Source organism: Perissodus microlepis, chromosome 12 (genome assembly GCF_051167445.1).
Source record: "Perissodus microlepis isolate ML-2025 ecotype Zambia chromosome 12, ASM5116744v1, whole genome shotgun sequence".
NCBI classification, from domain to species: domain Eukaryota; kingdom Metazoa; phylum Chordata; class Actinopteri; order Cichliformes; family Cichlidae; genus Perissodus; species Perissodus microlepis.
Window position 1 is genome coordinate 34549362 of NC_140472.1, and position 22082 is coordinate 34571443.

Genomic DNA, 22082 nt, shown 5'->3' on the forward strand with positions numbered 1-22082 from the left:
TATAAAACAGATTATATTAGCTTAAGTTAAAGGTTTGCAGGTATGAGAGAAGATGATGAGAATTATTCTTATTATTCACATTTTTACTAATTTACTGTAAAGAAAAACTACAAAGAATAAACATCTGAAATGAAAAACCAAAAAAAAAAGTTTTTTGTAAAGTTTTGGTAAACTGGCGTTCATGATTATTTGCTAAGTATTAGTGGCGTTAAACACCAACTAATCTGTTGAAACTACAAGAAATGAAACGTGCAGAACTAAATTATTATTCTGTTATCACTAAAGTAGCTTCAGGGGCACTTCCGATGTTTGATGCTATGAAAGAAAGTATGTCAGGATCAGATTCAAAATTAATAAACTAATTTTATGACCATTTAACTGACAGTGTAACACTCAGGTACGTGTGGCTTCAATTCTCACATACCTGGAATTCCATGTCCACATTAGTAATAAGTTAAAGTTCAGTAACTTATGTAAAAGTTTCTCGCCTTACATTCTGCACACGTGTGGATGTACAGCGAAGCCTGCTGGCATGAACCTCACATCCATGCAAATAATATGTTATTAGCATACAGTATGGTCTGCTTGTCAGCCTGTATACGAGGGATGTAGCCATGCAGTCGGTGGTGGCTTCACTGCAGAGTGTGACTTGATGGCATACTGCTGCCACTGTTACGCTGCTCTGGTGCCATCGCTCTGCTCTGATCCATGTGAGAAAGTTCGAACTGAGGTGAGAAGTGGTCAAGATCAGATCGAGTCCACAGGTTAATGTCTCCAGCAGCTAAGCTCAACGAATATTAATTCTGAAGCAAAAATAAACAGTCGAGATATGCTATAACCCAACTGTAACCGTAAATAAGTGGACGTGGATACATGGCTGGACGGATGGATGGCAAAATAAACAAAGTGAGCTTTGCTGCTAACGTGCACGGTCAACTTCAGTCCTTCTTCCTCGTCGTTCTTATTGTAGTGATTAAAAACCAGGCTTGGGAAAAATGCTAGAATGCTATGGTGTGTTGTTAGGGATAAGAGAAATATTTTTAATGTATATCTGCTCATTATTTTGTTTTATGTACTTTAATAAAGGCTTGTAGAGCAAGGCCACTTTTAACTCACAAACTAAGTGCTCAGCCAGACTGAAAAACAGGAAGTTTTAGTGCACAGCCATATTAATAGATAAGACACTGAAATGAGGAACTTGCCATATAAGCAATGTTTGAGACTGTGTGATGTGTAAAGTACCAAAATAACACCTATATGAAGCACAGTTTATGATTCTAATGTTAGAGAGATCTTGCAACTGGCGTTTGAGCTGTGCAGAAGTCTCTCTCTTCCGGAAGATGATTGAATAAAAGAAATATTAATATTTTAACACACTATGAGTCGGTTTTCTCTGTTCTGTCATGGGGACAAAAGAATCGGGGTTTAATAGTGTTTAGGAAACACAGGAAAATATATAAGAAGTTGATCAGAGATGAAGAATTATGGTTAATAAGTTTTCTGTCAGTGATGTTTGATACAGTTTAAAATTGTATTATCTAAAGGTCAGAGGCACATCTGCTCCACTGTTAGGCTATGTGTCCTGAACTTCAGCACTTTTGGGTGCCAATATTTGCTTTATTTATCTCAACATTGCATAAAAATTGTATGAACTTCAAAGTCCTACTTTTAAATCTTGTTTGTATTCTAAGATCTACTCTGCACTTCTGAGAAATATGCCCCTGACATATAATATAAATGAAAAAGATGACTATAAATGTCAATATATAAAACTAAAACTGAGCATTGTTAAATAACAGCTGACATGAAGCGAACAAATCCACTCAGGAAAGCCACCGAACCAAACCTGAATTACAAAAATAAAAACCTAAAATTTAATAACTGGTTTTCACTAACCAATAAAAATGGTGGGATGCTTTAACTTTTATCAGCTCCTGAAATGAGGTGTTTGAAAAGCACTGCTTTAACATCTGTGTATGTAGTGCAGACAGTGTATCTGGTTTATTTGAATGCTTTATAACAATGTAACTATTTTCCTCATTTAAATGATTATACGTGTTGAGCTGAGGGCTTTATTCACAGGGTGACTATGAGCGCACAAGCCTTCATAGATATTCTGGCCTTGTTGTCATTTCTGGAAAGCTCGGACGTTTGTCTTTGCGGTATCATGGCGCTGTGAATTTGTCAGGATGTTGCGTGTCAGAGTTCATCTTCCTTTCTGCTTTATTTACAGGTCACCACACCATTTACATCGGCGTGCACGTGCCCAAGAGCTATCGACGTCGGAGGCGTCACCGCCGGAAAACCGGCCACAAGGACAGAAAGGAGAAGTTGATGGAGAATGTCTTTGACAAGTCGGAGACAGAAAACAACGATGAGGCCAGCAACAGCATCCTCAAACCTCTCAGTAAGTTCTGATGGACTCGGTGTCAGGCCTGATTAGAGTTCACGTCTGTCTTTGCTGAAGGCTGCTCTCTTTTCCAGAGAAAAACGCTTCTGTGACTCTGCGTGACCTGAGCAAAGTTGCTGAGTCCGCTTAGTGGCCAGAAATAGCTTTGTATGTCTTGCTAAGTGACAAGTCTGCCTCGACAGAGGACAGTGAATTTTCTTAGGAAGTCGTGGCTGTGAAGATGCGAATGCAGTAGTGCTGAATCGCCCCGTGGCTTTGTCATAATTTTAGACAGGAATATGTCTGTTTTGGGTATACGGTAGCATGTATGTTGTATGTGGTTGTATTTTGGTTGCCTTAACCTTCTTAGGAGTGTAAAGTGCAAAATGCCCTCAGGCTGCTGAGATCAGTGGATGCTCAGACAACCAGCTCTGGCCAGTTCTGAGGAAACCAATAGAAGAGGCGGGTTATACTGGGTGACATAAAATGTTGAACATTAAAGTATAAGCAAAGCTCTTGATGGTGTCAGCATTTTTCTCGGTCACTGCTGTGTTCAAGTTAAAGTTTCAGGTCAAGTAAGACTAAAATCCTTCTGGCACCAAAAATTTTAGTGATGTATTCAGTCACAAAGAGAAAAGCTCACGACTTAGTCAAGTGAACAAACTGAAAGGAAGCTCAGTGTTTTCGTCGAACTGCATGAACATTTTGGTGAAGATGGGACTCTTCTGGCAGTTTTTGGAGAAACAGAGCATCACAACGCTGATGAGTCCTCGTGAAAATAGCTTACAATGTTCTTGTGTTCTGCCAAGTCGTATAATGAGGCAGACCGCTGTCATTTCCAGAGAATGATGCAATTTTACACATGCCTGCATGCGCGTGATGTGAAAAGAGGACTAAAGTGTGCCAAAACTGGATTTCACAGTGTGCACACATCACTCCATTAGAGGGATTTTCATAAATCCAATCACAGAATAGATTACAGCCGGCCCATCTGGTTGGTGCTGGTCACTGTCGACATGCATGTTTAGCAAAAACTGTGGTTTGTTTGGTTTCTGGGATATTTTTTAAATTACAGTTAGGAGTATTGAACAGCATGTGGCTGAAGTCAACTGTAACTGGCTTTTATAGTGTATGAATTCATTTTTTTGGTATGTTTGTTTAGTAAGAGCTTCGTGTTTTTATTTGTTTATTGCAAGTAGAGAATGTGTCATGTATTAAAGTCTATGATTATTCATCATCAGTGATAGCTCACCAATCAGTAATACATGTTTCATATAACAGGGCCCTCGTATAAGTACTAATTTGTGAAAGGGAAGGCCATGTTTTTGTTCCTAAAACTCTCTGGTGCTGTCGGCGCCTCAATGGGGGAACAGATGAAACCTTACACGCTCTGATTTGTTGATTTGACCATTAATAAAATGTCAGTTTTATTAGCGGTCAACACTGTTTGCTGTGTGGAACACCACAAACGCAGAGCATACAGTACAGTTGGTGTTGTTGTACAATCGGCTGTTCTTATGTTTTATTGCATGTAAACAGACTTTTGCACATTGTGTTGATGTGCTCCATTTACTACACTGTAAATGTCCATTTACTACTACATGCGAAAAGTCTCTCTTTTTAAAGTTATGAGCCGATTACTTCATAGATGAGTGCTAATTGTAATGTCAAGCTTAGCTGCATATATGAGTAACTTTCAGATTTCATTGTCGTCATAGTGAAATAACATGAAATATTCTCTGATCGATAGACTACAGGTAGGGGTGGGCGGTATAAATGGTATACGGTCAAAGCGATATGAATTTGGCCAACTGTAGAGATTTTGACTATACCGCTCTGCCGCGATAGCGCATGTTGATGATGTCATCAAGCTGCACCTGTTTTGGTTGAAAGCATTGCCACTGTCACTACCCGATCTGTACCGGAAACCCGATCGGTACCACGCATGTGCAAATCTTACCTCACTTCCTCTCTTTGCCAACACTGCGACATTTAATGTATTGGAATGACACGGTTAGCGCTCAGTTAGCTCCTAGCATTTCTCGACAGCTCTGCCTCCTTTTCGACTGCCCGGGACATTTAAATAATGGATACCTCGTATACAAACAAATTCAGGCTTTTCTCCTCAACAGAGAGCGTCCCCCGATTGAACAACGACGCTGTAAAATAAGAAGAATGGCGCCGAATTACAGACTTAATAGTACAGACTCAGTAATGTGTCACGTGACGATTCATCAGCCAGATTAAGTGTTTACTGATGATCGACAGTGATAGCGGACATCATCATCACTATTCCAGTCAATCCTCTCCACACAGAAAAGCTTAAACACACTCGACTATCACTAAATCAAATTTAACACACACACACAAACACGATTTGTAATGACACAAATTGATATGATTGGTGCATCTACTTAAAATCTTGTACGAGTTCGAATCTTAGTGATCGCAAGGTTATAGGTCAAAGGTCAAAGGTCAAGTTTTCTGAAAATCTTGTGAATGCGATAACTTGAGAGGTTGGAGATGTAGGAATTTGAAATTCATACTGTATCACCGGCCATCGACAATATTTTTTAATTGATAAAATAACACAAATTACAGGTAAGTTTAAACAAAAAAGGGCAGAGACGGGACAAAAAAAATTAATTACCTTGAGGGTTGATATCATTCGACATATAGATTAACTACATTCAGCGTCAAGCTTATGACCATTTCTCCTGCAGTCATTTCAGTTTTTTTATATACTGTCAAATCACAGCAACAGTTGTTTCAAGGTGCTTTATGAAGTAAAGACTCTGCAATAATACAGAGAAAACCCCCAAATCAAACAACATCTTGGAGCAACCACTTGGTGACAACAGGAAGGAAAAACTCCTTTTTAACAGGAAGAAACCTCCGGCAGAACCAGGCTCAGGGAGGGAAAACCGCCTGCTGTGACCAGTTGAGGGTGAGGAGAGGGAGACGGGACAAAGACACTATGCTAAAGAGACCCTAATTTAAAAAAGAAGAAGACTTTATTAAATTCTTTCCATGAATGAATCCCCATCACCTCATGACATCCACAACATAGGTCCTCCCAAGTGTCATCCTCTACAATTGTAAAACTCAAATCTGCAGGCATTCAAAAACTGACAGGCATGCAGCAATGTCATACTGTTATTCACTCCATGTTTGTCTCTGTGGAAAACATGGCCGCCCCCAGGGGAGGGCCGTGTTCTCTCTGAGCTCAAATCCTCTTGTTTGGTCAGATGGACACTGCAGGGACTGCAACTGCGTCCTCCTGGCTACGTGCATGTCCACTGCACAGCTTTCTGACCCTGCTCATTTTGATGAGTTTTGGTTTTTCCTTTTAAATCCTAACTTTTTACTCATCTTTTTCTGCTCTGGGGTCAAATGCTCTTTCAAAGTGGATTATAGGGATTACTTAGAAACTTAGCTTGCACACAGATAATAGCTTTTGGTTTCTCAAAGTCACCGAGAGCAAGCTGTGATTGCTATAATTGTTTTTTGTATACGGATTCCCAGATGGAAAGAATGGAAACCTTGATGAGCTTTTCCTGTTTGATAAATGCAAAGATTTAGAGAGACACCGCAAAGTTTTCTTCTTATTCCTGAAAAGCATAAATGTGTGGCCTATAGCATGTATGCTATCCCAAAAACATTTCTAGGTAACAAGTTAACAAAAAAACTATGTTTACACCACAGGATGGTCTGTGGTACTTTAGGATTACCTTAATCCTAAACATATTCCAGCTGTTTGCTTACCTGGTCAACACACAAGAAAGAAACACTAAACAGAACACTTCACTGTACTTTTCTGTGTGTTCACTGTAAAGCCTGAATGATTAAAGTGCTGCAAAAGCATGTTGAAAACTATAGATAGAAACACTATCGATATATAACTATCACACTATCATTTTATTTACTTTAGTTATTCTTCTACACTTTTTGACACAAACTACTGAGACATGCATGAGGACATGCAGAGGTTTGGTGTGACAGAGGAGGATGCTGGGGATCAGGTGAGAGGGAGGCAAATTCCCTAAAGGGAGCAAAAGTGCCATTAAACTATTGTGACATAGTAATTTTTCAGGGATCAATGCCATAAACGGCCACTGGCGAGCTGAATATTTGAGGGCTTATTTGGATGCTTTTGGTATAATTTTGTTAGAGAAATTGTCTAATGAAGTGAGACAGAGCAGCGAGCACCAACTCATTTATTTTACTTGCAAGGAAGCAAAAGCATACAGGTTGAACGTCTATGTAAATGCTCGCCCGTGCAATCCCACGACTTTCATTTATACACTTCTTTGAACGTTATCTTGGGAACAGATATGTGTGCGACACTCTTGCAGAGAAACAGTTCAGTTACACAGTGAACTCAGACATCTGGATAACAGATAGCAGAGGAGCCACAACAAGGCCTGAGACAAGGACAGAGAAAGATTCCTTCAGCTTACAGTAAAGAGTGTTGCATAGCTTTAATAATTTTTCCATCAGATATCTAATATTAATAACAATAACCTCATTATTATCTCATTTTAGCTGTCTTAGTGATTATCATAGCACTTTTTGCCTAGTTCACTTATAGTGATTAGCTTAGCTATAAGTTAGCAAGCTACTGAAGCTAGCTAAAACATGCACACATGGAGTTACTGGACTTTTTTTAATGATCCACATTTAACGCAAGCTGCAGTGTTTCAAAATGTTTGTTTGAAGTATCGTAACCTAACAGTGTGTTACTGATGGGCCTGCAGGTTTTTAACTGTTTTTGCTGATGCTTGCTTCTCATTGCTGGAATCTAAGATTTTGGGTTTAATAACTTGTAAAATTATTTAAACACATTTTGTTGTAGGGTGCAGCCTACTTTAAATCTTCCTTTAAATGCACAGGCTCTACTTCATTGCATAGCAGATTGATATCAGCTGCTTCTCTGCCACTCATTTCAGTTTCCTCCACTGTGGCAGCGGCAGCTGGAGCTGCAGGCATCATTCTCCTCTTACAGCACACCCAGGCACTCCACATTTCACTCTTACAGACCTTTTCTGTTTTTCACCCACAAATTTAAAAGTGATGTGAATCCAGAACACAAATGCTGTCCTCTCTCCCATAATCGACACGTTCATGGACACAGAGAAACAGAAGGTGACACATCCAAAGTAAAGAGTAGACAGAAAAATGGGGAAGAGAGCAGCAGCAAAGGATCGCAGGTCAGAGTCCAACCCAGGCTGCTGCACCCGTATGGTTAAACAGGTCTCTATTTGAAAAAGTAACAAACAATCTGTTTAGTAATGCGTTACCCTCAGCACCGCCTTCTTATATCAGTTAAACATGACAACAAAGTGGAGCGTGCTCCCAGCTGAGCTGTCCTACGCAGGAGTGAAGGTCCTGCACGAAATCGAGCTTTCTAACTAAGTAACAGCACATTTATTTCATGTGAATTAAACATTACTTGGGATGAATGTGGCTTGGAATCAAACTCACATTTGAGCTCAGTGGAGGCACAGAGAAAATGTTTTTAACATCCAGCACACCTGCAGACAGCACAGTGGTTTCATTTCAGGTTATTTCCTGCAGCTGGAATTTGTTATATTGGCCACCTCAGCTATCACAGCAAAATACCAGAGTTAGATGTTCTCAATATAAATACTGTGCTCTCAATGAATCACCCTCAGGGTGTCACTCTGTATTCAAGCCGGTCCCTGCTCGCTGCCTGTGTGCTAGCTCCCCTGCATACTGAATGTCAGACTTGAAAACATGTCCTGCACTTTTTTTTGCTTTGAATGAGGTGAAATGGAGACACAGCTACCATTGCATGTGTAGCCAAAGACAATGAGCATGTTACTACATCCTATGTAGCATTTATACTGCACTGATATTTTCAGAAAGGTCAGAGTAGATGGAAGGTATTTGTGTAGGATGCATGTCAAGAATGGGACTAAACAGGCCTTTAGTGGCAGTCACACTAAGCTTTCTGCCGGGCAGCATTCTTCCTCCGTACCCTATCCCATGAGCCTTTGCTGCTGGGACAAAGTCCTCTTTGTGTGCCCATGGCTCTTGGCTAGAGCACACAGAGCTTTGAAATTGTGTTTGAACGATGGGATTTTCATTTCTAGCCCTCCTTTTCGTGCTTGCTCTCACCCCTCTTTGCTTTCACTCTGCACTGAGACTCAACCCGCACCCTCCCCACCAAACCCACCCACCTTTCTCTTAGCAACTGGCCGAGTAGGACGGTATTGCTCTGACACTAGCACTATTTGTGTTACCTCTTCATTTTTATATTGGATCACAGCATCTGTTTCTCATGAGAAATTTCAAAAATCCTCGGACACATTTTTGTGTAACAGCAGTTTAGGTTGCGTGCTGAATATTTAGCTGTAAAACTTTGGGAAATTCATTTTTAAAGACGCTTCTAATTTACAGCTACATATTTGCATTCTTTGACTCTGTTATAGTAACTTTGGGTGAATCACAACTCAATCCATATTTGAGAACTGGTGCAGCTCGTCAGTCTAGCCTCATCATTTAAGCCAGTTTTCTTCTGATTGTCTGCCTCTGATAATCAGGAGGGTTGAACTAAGATGACCATATTAAGTGTATCCCCTCTTGTTGACATCATGCGGAGCCAAGAATAGAAAGAATTGTGTAAAACAGCCTTTTACACCAGTCTGAATTCCGAGCTTCCAGCTCACAGCATGTCCTCCTCCCCAAAGGGAGTTTTTCCTCCCCACTGTCACCAAATGTGAACATCTACTCAGGTCTACATCACCGTTTGATTCTTGATTCTTCCAAACTGCATGTCAAAGGATCCTTGGGCAAGATGCTGAACACTGAGATGCCCCTGGTGCATTCATTAGAGGGCGAGTGTGTGCATGAATGTTAGACAAGGCGTTTGGAGAATAAAAGCGTTGTATGAATGTGTGTGATTGGGTGAATGAGGCTGGTAGTATAAAGCATTTTGAGTGCTCAATTAGAGTAGAAAGGCCCTATGTAAGTACCGGTCCACTTACCATTGTACGAGGAAACGTGTGACAGGAAATAGGGACATTCATAAAAGGCCCTTTAAATGTGTTCCTGGCCTTATTATGAGGACTGTAGATGCCCTCAAACACCCAAATGTGCTTCTTTCGTTTCCCTTGTGTTAATTTCTTTGCTTGTGCAACATAGTTGATGATAAATGTATATGTAGCTCTTATTAGTAAAACCAAAATGTAAAGGCTGTAACTTGAAAATGCAGATAGGCATAGTAGTGGATTACAGCCGTATACAACTGCTTGCATGTTGGAAAAAATTCCTCTGGAAGCAAGTCTCACCACTAGGCGGCCATCTTGAAACTGCTCCGGGAACTTATTTGTATTAAGGTGAGGTTGGCCGTTATGAATGTCTCTCTTCCACAGCATGTCTGTATCCTGTCTTCCTTCTCTCTCCCCAACCGGTCACAGCAGATGGCCCCGCCCCTCCCTGAGCCTGGTTCTGCTGCAGGTTTCTTCCTGTTAAAAGGGAGTTTTTCCTTCCCACTGTCGCCAAAGTGCTGCTCATAGGGGGTCATATGATTGTTGGGTTTTTCTCTGTATCTATTATTGTAGGGTCTACCTTACAATAAAAATTGCCTTGAGGTGACTGTTGTTGTGATTTGGCGCTGTATAAATAAAATAAAATTGAATTATACGTATTTTTTTTATTTTTTTTATGTAAGTGGCTTTTCCCCCTAGAAATTGCACTTCTAGCACCATCTTAATTTCCGTTCTGGATTATTTGAGAGCCATGCCTCCCTCTTAAAATTTCTCTGCTGTTAGCTTTTCCTAACCCATGCCAAAGTTGATTTCTCCTAACATAATTCAATTCAATTCAATTCAATTTTATTTATATAGCGCCAAATCACAACAAAAGTCGCCTCAAGGCGCTTCATAGATACAGAGAAAAACCCAACAATCATATGACCCCCTATGAGCAAGCACTTTGGCGACAGTGGGAAGGAAAAACTCCCTTTTAACAGGAAGAAACCTCCGGCAGAACCAGGCTCAGGGAGGGGCGGCCATCTGCTGCGACCGGTTGGGGTGAGAGAAGGAAGACAGGATAAAAGACATGCTGTGGAAGAGAGACAGAGGTTAATAACAGATATGATTCAATGCAGAGAGGTCTATTAATACATAGTGAGTGAGAAAGGTGACTGGAAAGGAAAAACTCAATGCATCTTGGGAATCCCCCGGCAGCCTACGTCTATTGCAGCATAACTAAGGGAGGATTCAGGGTCACCTGGTCCAGCCCTAACTATATGCTTTAGCAAAAAGGAAAGTTTTAAGCCTAATCTTGAAAGTAGAGATAGTTTCTGTCTCCCGAATCCAAACTGGAAGCTGGTTCCACAGAAGAGGGGCCTGAAAACTGAAGGCTCTGCCTCCCATTCTACTTTTAAATACTCTAGGAACAACAAGTAGACCTGCAGAGCGAGAGCGAAGTGCTCTAATAGGGTGATATGGTACTACAAGGTCATTAAGATAAGATGGGGCCTGATTATTTAAGACCTTGTATGTGAGGAGCAGGATTTTGAATTCAATTCTGGATTTAACAGGAAGCCAATGAAGGGAAGCCAAAACAGGAGAAATATGCTCTCTCCTTCTAGTCCCTGTCAGTACTCTTGCTGCAGCATTTTGGATTAGCTGAAGGCTTTTCAGTGAGTTTTTTGGACATCCTAATAATAATGAATTACAGTAGTCCAGCCTGGAAGTAATAAATGCATGAACTAGTTTTTCAGCGTCACTCTGAGACAGGATATTTCTAATTTTAGAGATGTTGCGCAAATGGAAGAAAGCAGTCTTACATATTTGTTTAATATGTGCGTTGAAGGACATGTCCTGGTCAAAAATGACTCCAAGGTTCCTCACAGCGTTACTGGAGGCCAAGGTAATGCCATCCAGAGTATGAATCTGGTTAGATACCATATTTCTAAGATTTTCAGGGCCGAGTACAATAACCTCAGTTTTATCTGAATTAAGAAGCAGAAAGTTAGCGGCCATCCAGGTCTTTATGTCTTTAAGACATTCCTGCAGTTTAACTAATTGGTGTGTGTTATCTGGCTTCATGGACAGATAGAGCTGGGTGTCATCTGCATAGCAGTGAAAATGTATGCTATGTCTTCTAATGATGCTGCCTAAGGGAAGCATGTATAATGTAAACAGAATTGGTCCTAGCACTGAACCCTGTGGAACTCCATAATTGACCTCAGTGTGTGAAGAGGACTCTCCATTTACATGCACAAATTGGAGTCTATTAGATAGATATGATACAAACCACTGCAGTGCAGTACCTGTAATACCTACAGCATGTTCTAATCGCTCTAATAGGATATTATGGTCGACAGTATCGAACGCTGCACTGAGGTCGAACGCTGCACTGCTTGGCTTCATGTGGAGTGTCTTTACTTTGAATTCACAGGAAAGAAAATAAATACTTACTGTCCACAGTTCGGTTTGTTACACTTAATGCCACTTTAAAATATTTCACGATGATTTTTGATTAAATATTTTGCACATTTGCTGCTCCTCTATTAATTTTTTTTGCCGTTTCTTTTTTTAACCTGAAAATTACAGCAGTAGATCCTCGGTGTGTGGCCGCATCACTTGGCTCTTTGCACCCACCTGCTTGCCATTGTTTGCATGTAATTTTGTCCATACAGGTATTTAAAGCTTGTTTTAAAGGTTTACTATAATCAGCCTAAATCGCTCTGGATGTGAGTGTCAGCTGAATGTGTGAAACACACGTGTGCTTTACTCCCTCTAAGATGTTATTAAACAGGTTGTGGCGTCTTAAGCTAGTTGCAGCTTGTAGAAATGAGTGAGTGTGTGTATGTGTGTATATGTCTGTGTGTGTGTGCCAGCAGACAGTTTATCCCCTAACTAGTAATCTTACAGCTGCCTGTCTGGCTCATACCTGCTGCTGTTCCTGTGCCACAGAAAACACAATAGGGAAACTGCAGCCCTTCACCCCCTTTACTATTGGGCCATGAATGAATGAATGAGTCAGTGTGGTGGATGATATGATGTTAATTGTGTTTGCCAACATCTAAATTTGTCCTGCAAAGTAAAATCCAGACTCAGCTCTTATAGTTAACTTGTAATTGGTCCATGGTGGTGGCTTCAGAAGCTCCTACAGACTCAGAAGATTAAGAAACAAAAGCAAATTTTTACTAATTACCTGTTGAGAAATAAAGATGCTCCATGGTAAATATATTCATCACTGTAGTAGCTCTCTGGTGCTACTGTATTAGCAAGCTGTTGTGTAATCTGATCAGCTGGCTTTGCTATCACACAGAGACACACACACATGTGTGAGCAGAGTTATAATTCTGTGCTCTTAAGGCGATTAATTCCTGGATCTTTACCGTAAATCCAAGTCTTAACCCTCAAAAAAGCCACTGAAGGAATGGTCACTGAAAAGACCTGGGACTCAAAGTGATGCTAGTAACAACAGGGATGCAAGAACACCTCATTAGTAATGTCACATAGAGTAAACTCGCTGTCCATATTTAACTTTAATCACTGCCTCCTAATATTTACTAGTTTTCTAAGTTATGTTTTGCATATAGTTGTACATACACAACTTCATTTTCAAAACCTTAATTCAGTCACGCTGTGATCATTGTTTCTGTTATGTTGTGTTTTTGTTCCAAGTGTTTGTGTGACGGTTTAGCTAGCAACAGCCTCCTGCAGAGATGAATGTTGAGGGTTAATGTTGCTGAATGTTGATAAATGTTCATAGTTTCTTAACAGGTAATAATTGTGTAGAAACACTTAGCTCGCTATGAAAAACAGGAAATTACTGCAACATTTTCCTGAGTTTACACTTGCCAAACTAGGGTAGTATAAAATGCATTTACCTTTAAACTTTGAAGCCATTTACTTTGGTAAACCATTAAGTTCATGCAACTTCTTAAGTACTTCACATTCAAATACAAAAGTTAGCATAGATATATTAAATTGAGAGTATTTACTGATTTACACAGCTTATGTTTTGCAGTGTACAGTATTATCTACTAGTTTTGTGAGCAAATGTTTTTTGTTTTTTGGGGGGGATCCGGGCTAAAATCTGAAGTCTCACATGTCAGGTCGCAGGAAAGCCTGGAGAGCCATCAGAACAGATTAATAGAAGCTGTAAAATCAAGCCCCCAACACCACATTAATCGGTTATTGAATAACCACGTTATCTGTCTAGCTGCTGCCAGCTAATTAAAAGCCAGGGCTGTTCATTCTGAATTTAAACATTTAAAAGCTGGAGCCCAAGACAAGCACAAAAAATATCAGCAAATTAGAATTACAGCCCCGCACTATTCACGCCACAACAATACTGAAGTAAACGTTAAATTTTAAGATCAGCAAAATGTTTAATGAAGACATGATCTTAAATTTAACATGAGCTTCTGCATTGTCCAGTACAGAGTCTGAATTTCAGTGACATTTGCTTTAAAAAACTTCAAGGTGTAATTTTGACATGTGATATCAGCCAAAGAATAGAATAGAATTCAAAGGACAGAGTTACTAAATAATAGTGATTATTAATGGTAGTCGTGCTCTTTTTATGTCTCACTGTTCAGTTTTAGGCACTCGTGGATGCTGTGCAGGTTTCTGTTGTCTGTATAACGTGTCTACAGTGATGTTGTGTGGGTCCAGTAAAAAGTAGGGTTCAGATGCAATGTTCAGATAATGTCTGTTTCACTCAGTGAAAGACGCTGTTGTCACGTCGACTGTTTGCACCATGTTTAATACTGAGGAGTATTACACCGTTATTGTTCCTGCTGGAACTGTGCTGGGTTCACTTATGTGTCACTCTCTAAATATTCAAATGAGAAGACAAGAGGAAGGAAAGCCAAGCTTGAGCTGAAGAATAGACCAGTTTGTGAACCATTTCCTAATTGTTAATGAGGGGCTTCAGGACAGCTTGCCAAGGCTGGAGGGCCAATGGTGAAGAACTGTTTGAAAAGTGAAGGGGGGGTGGACTGGGGCTAGCTGTTGGGCCACTGTCACTGAGGGGGACCCTAAACCCAATCAGCCCCCTCCTACCTGCTTCACAAAGTGCTGGAGCAGGCAACTGAGAGCCGCTGTCACTTCCACTGAAGATTTTAATGAGGGTCTAGCTGGTGCTTTGGGACTGTGGTGAGCCTGTGACACTTGCAGACTACAGTCTGTTAAGCAAACGCTGTGTCAGCTGACTTGGAGAGCAAAGGGGGGTCAGATTTTAAAGATGTCCAACAACAACAATAATCAAGAAGAGAAGGAGGAAAAAGAAGAGGACACTGAAGATAAAAGAGAGGAGGTCACAGTGAACACTGCGCTGCTTCCACCTCCTACTGAGGTCAATGTGAAGAGTCCAGCTGAGGACGAAAAGCCAGTGCCCAAGCCCTTGCCCAACGGGCACCACTGCCAGCCTATGAACCTCAGTATCTTTCCTCTCTCCACAGTCTCACCAGCAGCAGAGAGGATTCGCTTCATCCTAGGTGAGGACGACGATGGCCCGGCACCCCCACAGCTCTTCACTGAGTTGGATGAGCTCCTGTCAGTGGACGGACAGGAGATGGAGTGGAAGGAGACGGCCAGGTAAGATCCTCTTTGTGTGTATCTGCTTTGTTAAAATCATATCCTTTCACGGAGTGACTAAAAATGTGAATAAAAATGATGAAAAACCAGCCTCACGTTAAGTTTTTATCTCAAAAGGAATGAATATATGTTTTTTATGGAAAAACAGTGAACAGACATTTGAAAACAGCTCCAAGTTTAAAACTGAGCTCAGAGTTTTACTGGTTTCTTCTGAGTGGCTCTCTAGTGGGACACACTGGGACAGAGATGGGATGATTGTTTATACATAATTAGCAGTGGATGAGTGAAGTTCTTTCAGGGGGAAACAGAGTCTCTGGACCGCTGCTCGAGGCACCCAATCAGTGATTCATTATCCTAAACTCAGACATACTGTACATAGAAGTTTTGATTCACTGTTGTTTAAACAGTTTGCAGAAGTACTGCTGACATTTTTAGTGCACTTTAAAATTGCTTTTAATTAAACTCAGTGAAGCTTTTAATTGCTAAGTTCTGCTTTAAATCTAGTTGACTGTCATTTTAAATTTGGCCTTTTTGCCAGCATTTCTAATGACTGACGATAAAATTGTCCAGCCTCCGCCCCCGTGCCTACTGCACACAGGAAGTTATTATATATGACTGAAGGATCAGATGAGGGGCTGATCCTTCAGTCATATTCGGTCAGCTCTGGAGAAACATCAGCATAATTTAACCTGCACTGGACCACATGTTTGAAACGCACTATGATAGGTAAGTGTGGCCTCGGGAGGAATGATTCCCATCATTTCATGTCAGCCGTCTGAAAAAATCTAATAAAAAGCAATAAAAAAAGCTGATCTACTTGATAGAAGAGGATGCAGCATATTTTTTCAGTCTCTAAAAATAAAAATCTTTAGCATACAGAAACTGTATGGAAAAAAAAAACAGGCTGCACAGCAGTGCAAGAGTTGTAGTTCAAAATGTAAGAACTTGTGCAGCATCTCGACGAGTACACTCTGAGGACTCAAACTGAATAAAAGCTCTCCGACGTGCTGGGCAGTGCTGACTGCCTGCCAAGTGCGGTTTTGGCAGCCAAATTAAAACCGCAGTATAGAAACAGCCGCTCAGCAACACCTCTGATTCTCAGGTCTCTCACTCTGAGCTATCGAAATGAAGAAAAAAATAACAATGCAGACTCAGAATCCAGTTTTTTTCCCCAATAATGAAAAATTGATTGATTTAAAAAATAATGGCTGACCCTCATCAAACAGTTGCTCGTCAACAGGTCCACCAAGCGTACATTTGATGGCTCATAATTTGGACTAAAGAGCAAAAAGCATGAAATAATCCTTTAAGTTTGTCATATATTTGACAATATTTACTTTTCCTTTTTTTCCCAAGACAAAGTTTAATTAAATTTTATTTATACAGCGCCAAATCAACACAACAGTTGCCTCAAGGCGCTTTATATTGTATGTTAATGACCCTGAAATAATACGTACAGAGAAAAACCCAACAGTCATGTCGCACTTTGGCGACAGTAGGAAGGAAAAACTCCCTTTTAACAGGAAGAAACCTCCGGCAGACCGTTTGGGGTGAGAGAAGGGCGAGAGTACAAAGACATATTACAAGTATGATTCAGTGCACAGAGGTCTATTAAAACATAGTGAGTGAGAAAGATGACCGAAGAAGAAACACCCAGTGCATCATGGGAATCCCCGGCAGCCTACATCTATTGCAGCATAACTAAGGGAGGATTCAGGGTCACCTGGTCCAGCCCTAACTATATGCTTTAGCAAAAAGGAAAGTTTGAAGCCTAATCTTCAAAGTAGTAGAAGTGCAATACATACTTGCATAGATATTTTTAGTGGTGGCATTTTTCACCGGGCTCTTGTTCATTGTGACACTCTATATTCTGACATTATGAGAATAGCTTGGGCTAAAATTAGACTTGTGATGCCTCGAAGCCACCCATACTTACTCTCTAACACTGATATCTCTCCTCTTACATCCTGACTGTACAGCCTGTTTTTGGTATGCGTGCTTCCCCCCCAAGTTAGCAGGTTACTGCTTAGTAAATTTCTATAAAATAAAATAATGTAAATGTTTATCCAAGACTATGATAAAAAGATTTTCATGTTAAATCCTGTTTTGTTACAGCGTGTGTCTGTCTGAGTCTTTTTTCTTTTTTGTTTGAATCCAGGTGGATCAAGTTTGAGGAGAAGGTGGAGAAAGGTGGAGAACGCTGGAGTAAACCTCATGTGGCGACGCTGTCCTTACACAGCCTATTTGAACTGAGGACATGTATAGAAAAAGGCACCATCATGCTGGACCTGGAAGCTTCCACGCTACCTCAGGTTGTCGGTAAGCTCATCTCTTCAAAAATAATTTGGAATAATTTGTTTGTTTTTTTCTTTTTAATTCCAGCAGCTACAAATTAATTTAACCCATCGAGTGATTATCGCTATGATGTGTAATCACAGCTGTAACAAATTCATATAAAGCCACAGTTCATCCTGTGATTGTGAGGTTAAAAGTGCAGTAGAACACCTTTTACTTCAATAATAGATGTGTTGTATCTTTAAAAGGTTGTGTTTACATAGTTCAACCACAATGGTTGAGAGAAGGTTAAAGTGGAAGTAGCAGCAGGACCAAAGTGTCTTCATCCCACTTCATATGTAAATTCAAGTGGTCCTCACTGCAGAGATACATAAGTGGACAATGTTTCAGCTTCATCTCATGGTTGGGGCTATGATGGGAACCTCAGACTGCATATAAATGATGGCTATAGCCACGGTGATCTCATCCAGCATGTGAAGCCCTCTTTTAAGTTATTTAATTTAAAGTTATTAGCTGACGGTACTTTACCAAGTCATGACATTTGTCAGATAATTTCATGAAAAATTCAACCTCAACTCTGCTTTTAAAAACTGAGACTAGTGATGCGAACTTTTAACTTTGATAACATTTAAACAACTGTGTTATTTTTAAAAAAACAGATCCTGAAGAGTTGTTGTGAAGGGCAAAATGGGCTATAGTCCGGTGGCCCAGAAAGCACACGAAACAGAACAATGCTCAATAAAACCCCCAAACAACCCCAAAAGCCCCCAAAACAAACACACAAAACACGGTGTAAGTGTTTTTGGGGAGACGATAATGTGACGGACACTTCCACAGCTGGTCCGTCATGTTATTGTGTCCCCAGAAACACTTCCATTATGTTTCGTGTCATTTTGCAGTGTAATTGACCTCTCAGGGCCACCGTACTATAGATACTATGAAGGTTTTTTGTAGCAGGGTGTGTCACTACCCGAGCGGTACCAGAAACCTGATCGGTACCGTGCAATTGCGAAAGGGCACTACTCCGGGTAGCGACAGGGTGTAAAGTTTTAACATGGGAGTAAATGGGGGTTGACTCACCTTTGCAGCAAGCCTCAAGTGGTCATTCATGGAACTGTAATAGAGCAACCTCTATGGAAATATTTTACATTTCTTTTTGAGTAAATAAGTTTTATTTTTTATTTTTTACCATTCCATGAACTCTAAACTTTGAATTATCTGTATGATTAGAAGTAAAATTATTTTTGCTGAGTGTGAATATGAATATGAAGAAATTGAATTTGTGGGAGATACAATATAAAATGTAAATAAGTCTGGATCTCTATCCCTAATAAATCGTATTACTTAACGAAGTCCAGCACAAAAGTGCTTTAGAGTGTGAAAGAACTGAACTGACAGATTTCTTTGATGTAAGAATATTTTTTTCTGCGGTTTGATCGTTTCGTTTTTTTCTCCCTTACACATCACTATTTTTCACTGCTGCGTAACAATACTAAAGGTCAGCATCTTCCTGCTCTGAAACAACAGCCCGTCTGCCAGCTTGATTAAATCAGCTGTGTGATGTGCAGCGTGTGCAGAGCAGGTCGGCAGGTTCACGGATTGATGCGCATCAAAACACTGAGGTTTCTTTTCCTTCCCCTCTTTTAAGAGCGAGAAAAGAGCTGAGTTGCAGGCCACGCTGTACTTTACATTAAAACACTAGTTGACTATAGTTTGGACTAAATGGCCACACAAAAACTTCCTAATCTGAGGGCAGCTAACCTTCTCCAGTTGCTCTAAGATGATTATATCTCTGTGTCCTCCTATCTCATGCCACCACCCCAACATTTTTGTCTGCATGAGGGAGCAGGAAGAAGAGTTACCACTTGGAGTGATTAATGTGAAGTAATTGTCTGTGCTGCGTGAGCTGCACTGGGCGGAGTGGAGCTGGGCCTCTTGCTCTGAGGCCTGCTGACTTGACTGATAGGCCATTAACAGCACTACCCTTACACAAGAAGAGGAACTGCCCCGGGCTGCTTTCATTCAGCATTCAGGCTTCTGACCTTCTTTTCAAAAATAGACTAGACCTTTTGATTGAGCCATTTCATGATGCCATAAAGAGGAGCATTAGAGTCTGGGAGGCACTAATTGAGTCCTTAAAGTATGAAGAGACTTTTATGGTGACCTGTTCTGGGTGATAGTGTTGCTAAGTCTACCTTTTTGAGTAAAATGCTGCAGGGTGGGGGAAGAAAGAGACCCCAAATTAAAGTGTCATTTGACAGAACAGCACAATATAATTTTACTCTTTGTGCTCATCTTTTATTTTATAAAACTTGAAACAGGTGGCACCTTTGCAATAAACTTAAAACAATTAGAATATTTTATTTTTGTTCATGTTGCAAAAAAGTGTTTATTCATTCTAACATGTTAAATTTCATGTTTTGTTTATACATATATAATTTTTTTCCTTTGGATTCTTCTGAATTCTTCTAAAATCCTAATTAATCCTAAAGCTCAAGAAATTAAGCAGTAATTTAAAAAATGCATCCACAGTGTCTTTGCTTTAATGCAGAGTATTTAAAGCCTGCATTTAAACTTTAACTCAGCTTTTCACCTTCTCTTCCTCACCTCGTCTCTTTCTGCATTTTCAGAGATGATCACTGACAACCAGATAGAGATCGGCCAGCTGAAGGCCGAACTTAAGGACAAGGTGATGTACACGTTGCTGCGGAAACATCGCCACCAGACCAAGAAGTCCAACCTGCGCTCTCTGGCTGACATCGGGAAGACGGTGTCCAGTGCAAGTAGGCTGTTTTCCACCCCGGAAAATGGTAATACTGATGCCAGTTTGGTGCAGTCTTAGCTTAAATAATTAAAGCTCGATTGCTATTTTATAAGAATAAACTAATTGCAGAATGGGGTTGATACTGAATTTTGTTAGGTGAAGAAAAAGATGTAGAGTGGGTTCTGAGGAATACCACAGTGTGTCATAAGGGGCACACTGCTGCCCTCCTCTGCATGAACCCACTAATGTGGCTTTAAACACAGTTCCAGCTGGACCCAGCAGATGAGGGAAAACACTAAAGAACCAACCTGAATAACTCGGCCTGCATTAACACCAAAGCTAAATAATAACTGAGTAAAATTAGTAAAGTTCAGAAATGTCTTTTGCACTTTAACGCTTTAAGTGGACTCACTGCAGGGTACTGTACTAACTACATAAACAGAGGTAGAGGTTTAAAGGGGACCTATTTATTAGTCATCTACAGTCATGTACAAAGGAAGTGCACCCTCTGTCAATTCTAGGTTTTTTGTATCAGGACATGATAAAAAAAAAAAATCAGATCCTTAACAGGTTTATAGGTAATACAACATCAGATGGACAACCTTAATTAACCTTAATTCTGATGATCATCAGAATCATCAGCAAGTGTCAGTAGCTCTATAGCAGGGGTGGGGAACTCCAGGATTTAAGGGTGTCCTGCAGGTTTTAGATCCTGGAGGTAATTTAGCCATTTAAATCAGCTGTGTTGGATCAAGGACACATCTAAAACCTGCAGGACACCGGCCCTCGAGTTCCCCAACCCTGCTCTATAGAGATATACATATGATCAAGGATACTGTAAAAAAACACAAGACTCTGTAGGCCTCTGTTAGCATTTTACTGTCAAAGTTCATGATGGTACAAAAAAGTAAAGAAGTAGTGTTTGGAAGGGCAGCCAGGAGAAAGGCTCCGATCTCTAGAAGGAACATGGCAGGACAGATCAGGTTTAAGTTCAGTCTGACCAAGCAAACTTGTGGAACAATGTCCTTTGGACTGAAGTGGATGCATTTGTCCATAATGCACAGTGCCATGTTTGGAGAAAACCAAACAGCTGATACCAGCTGTCAGCACTGGTGGAGGGGTGATGAGCTGGGTTATTTTTCTGAGTCACAGGACCCGGGCACCTTGCACTCGACCAGTCGATCAGTCAAAGTATCCTACAATCCGACGTGAGGTCATCTGTCCTATGACCAAAACATGATCTAAACTTTAGTCATGCAAACTGGTCATCTAAAACTGAAAAAGAAAAAGTCCAGACCTGAACATGACTGAAGAACTGCAGCGGGACCTAAAGAGAGCTGTGCATCAAAAAAATGCCCACTAATCTCTGTGCACTGAAGCAATGCTGTAAAGACGACTGGCCAACATTCCTCCATGATGATGTGAGACACTGATAAAGTCATAAAGAAAGATTATTACTTCGAGTTATTACGTTCTTCCACAAGCTGTTGTTAATTTTAGAGCCTGCTCAGATGATTTTTTATGTCCTCATACATAAAACATTAGACCTGAAAGAGGGTTTTTCTCAACCATAGCCGTTGCAGTCATCAGTTATCAGTTACATCTGATAAATAAAGTCACCTGAACAAGTCATTTCTGTAAACCTTAACTTTAATATGAGAGAGAACAGTGGGTCCTCTTTAACTTTGAAGAAGTGAGCTGGGGTAAGACTTTACGACCCACAGGAGTAATCGTACTGAAATCATAGTATTCTGGAATTCAGCTACGTTGGTCACAATTTCCTAGATTCATGATTCATGTTAACAGTAACGTTTCAATCAATTAACTCTTAGTTTTGATTAAATTCATGGACATGCATGTTTTATTTACAGAGCTGTCACTTTGTTTTGCTGAAAGTTGTCAGAAAATTAACTTTTTTTAAATTCTTCTTCAAAAAATAATCATTAGTTCACTCCCGGGATAAATTTCATTTGTTCCAGGATCAATGGAATTTCACTCTGACACAAAATCTTTAGAAATATCTTGATGAAGAACTCAAAGTGACAGC

The 22082-nt window shown here is 40.3% G+C and overlaps 1 protein-coding gene across 5 annotated transcripts in view; it reads left to right on the forward strand.

Moving 5' to 3' along the window:
* slc4a4a (solute carrier family 4 member 4a) overlaps positions 1 to 22082 on the forward strand; it is a 67028-nt gene that overhangs the window by 12807 nt on the left and 32139 nt on the right. For 3 of the 5 annotated variants that reach the window (XM_084947537.1, XM_084947538.1, XM_084947534.1), the window contains 4 exons: positions 2234 to 2407; positions 14841 to 14976; positions 17135 to 17295; positions 19902 to 20081. In XM_084947537.1, coding sequence (XP_084803663.1) covers positions 2234 to 2407; positions 14841 to 14976; positions 17135 to 17295; positions 19902 to 20081 — 651 coding nt within the window. The remainder of the gene's footprint in view (positions 1 to 2233; positions 2408 to 14840; positions 14977 to 17134; positions 17296 to 19901; positions 20082 to 22082) is intronic. The other 2 variants (XM_084947536.1, XM_084947535.1) reach the window with 1 other exon arrangement.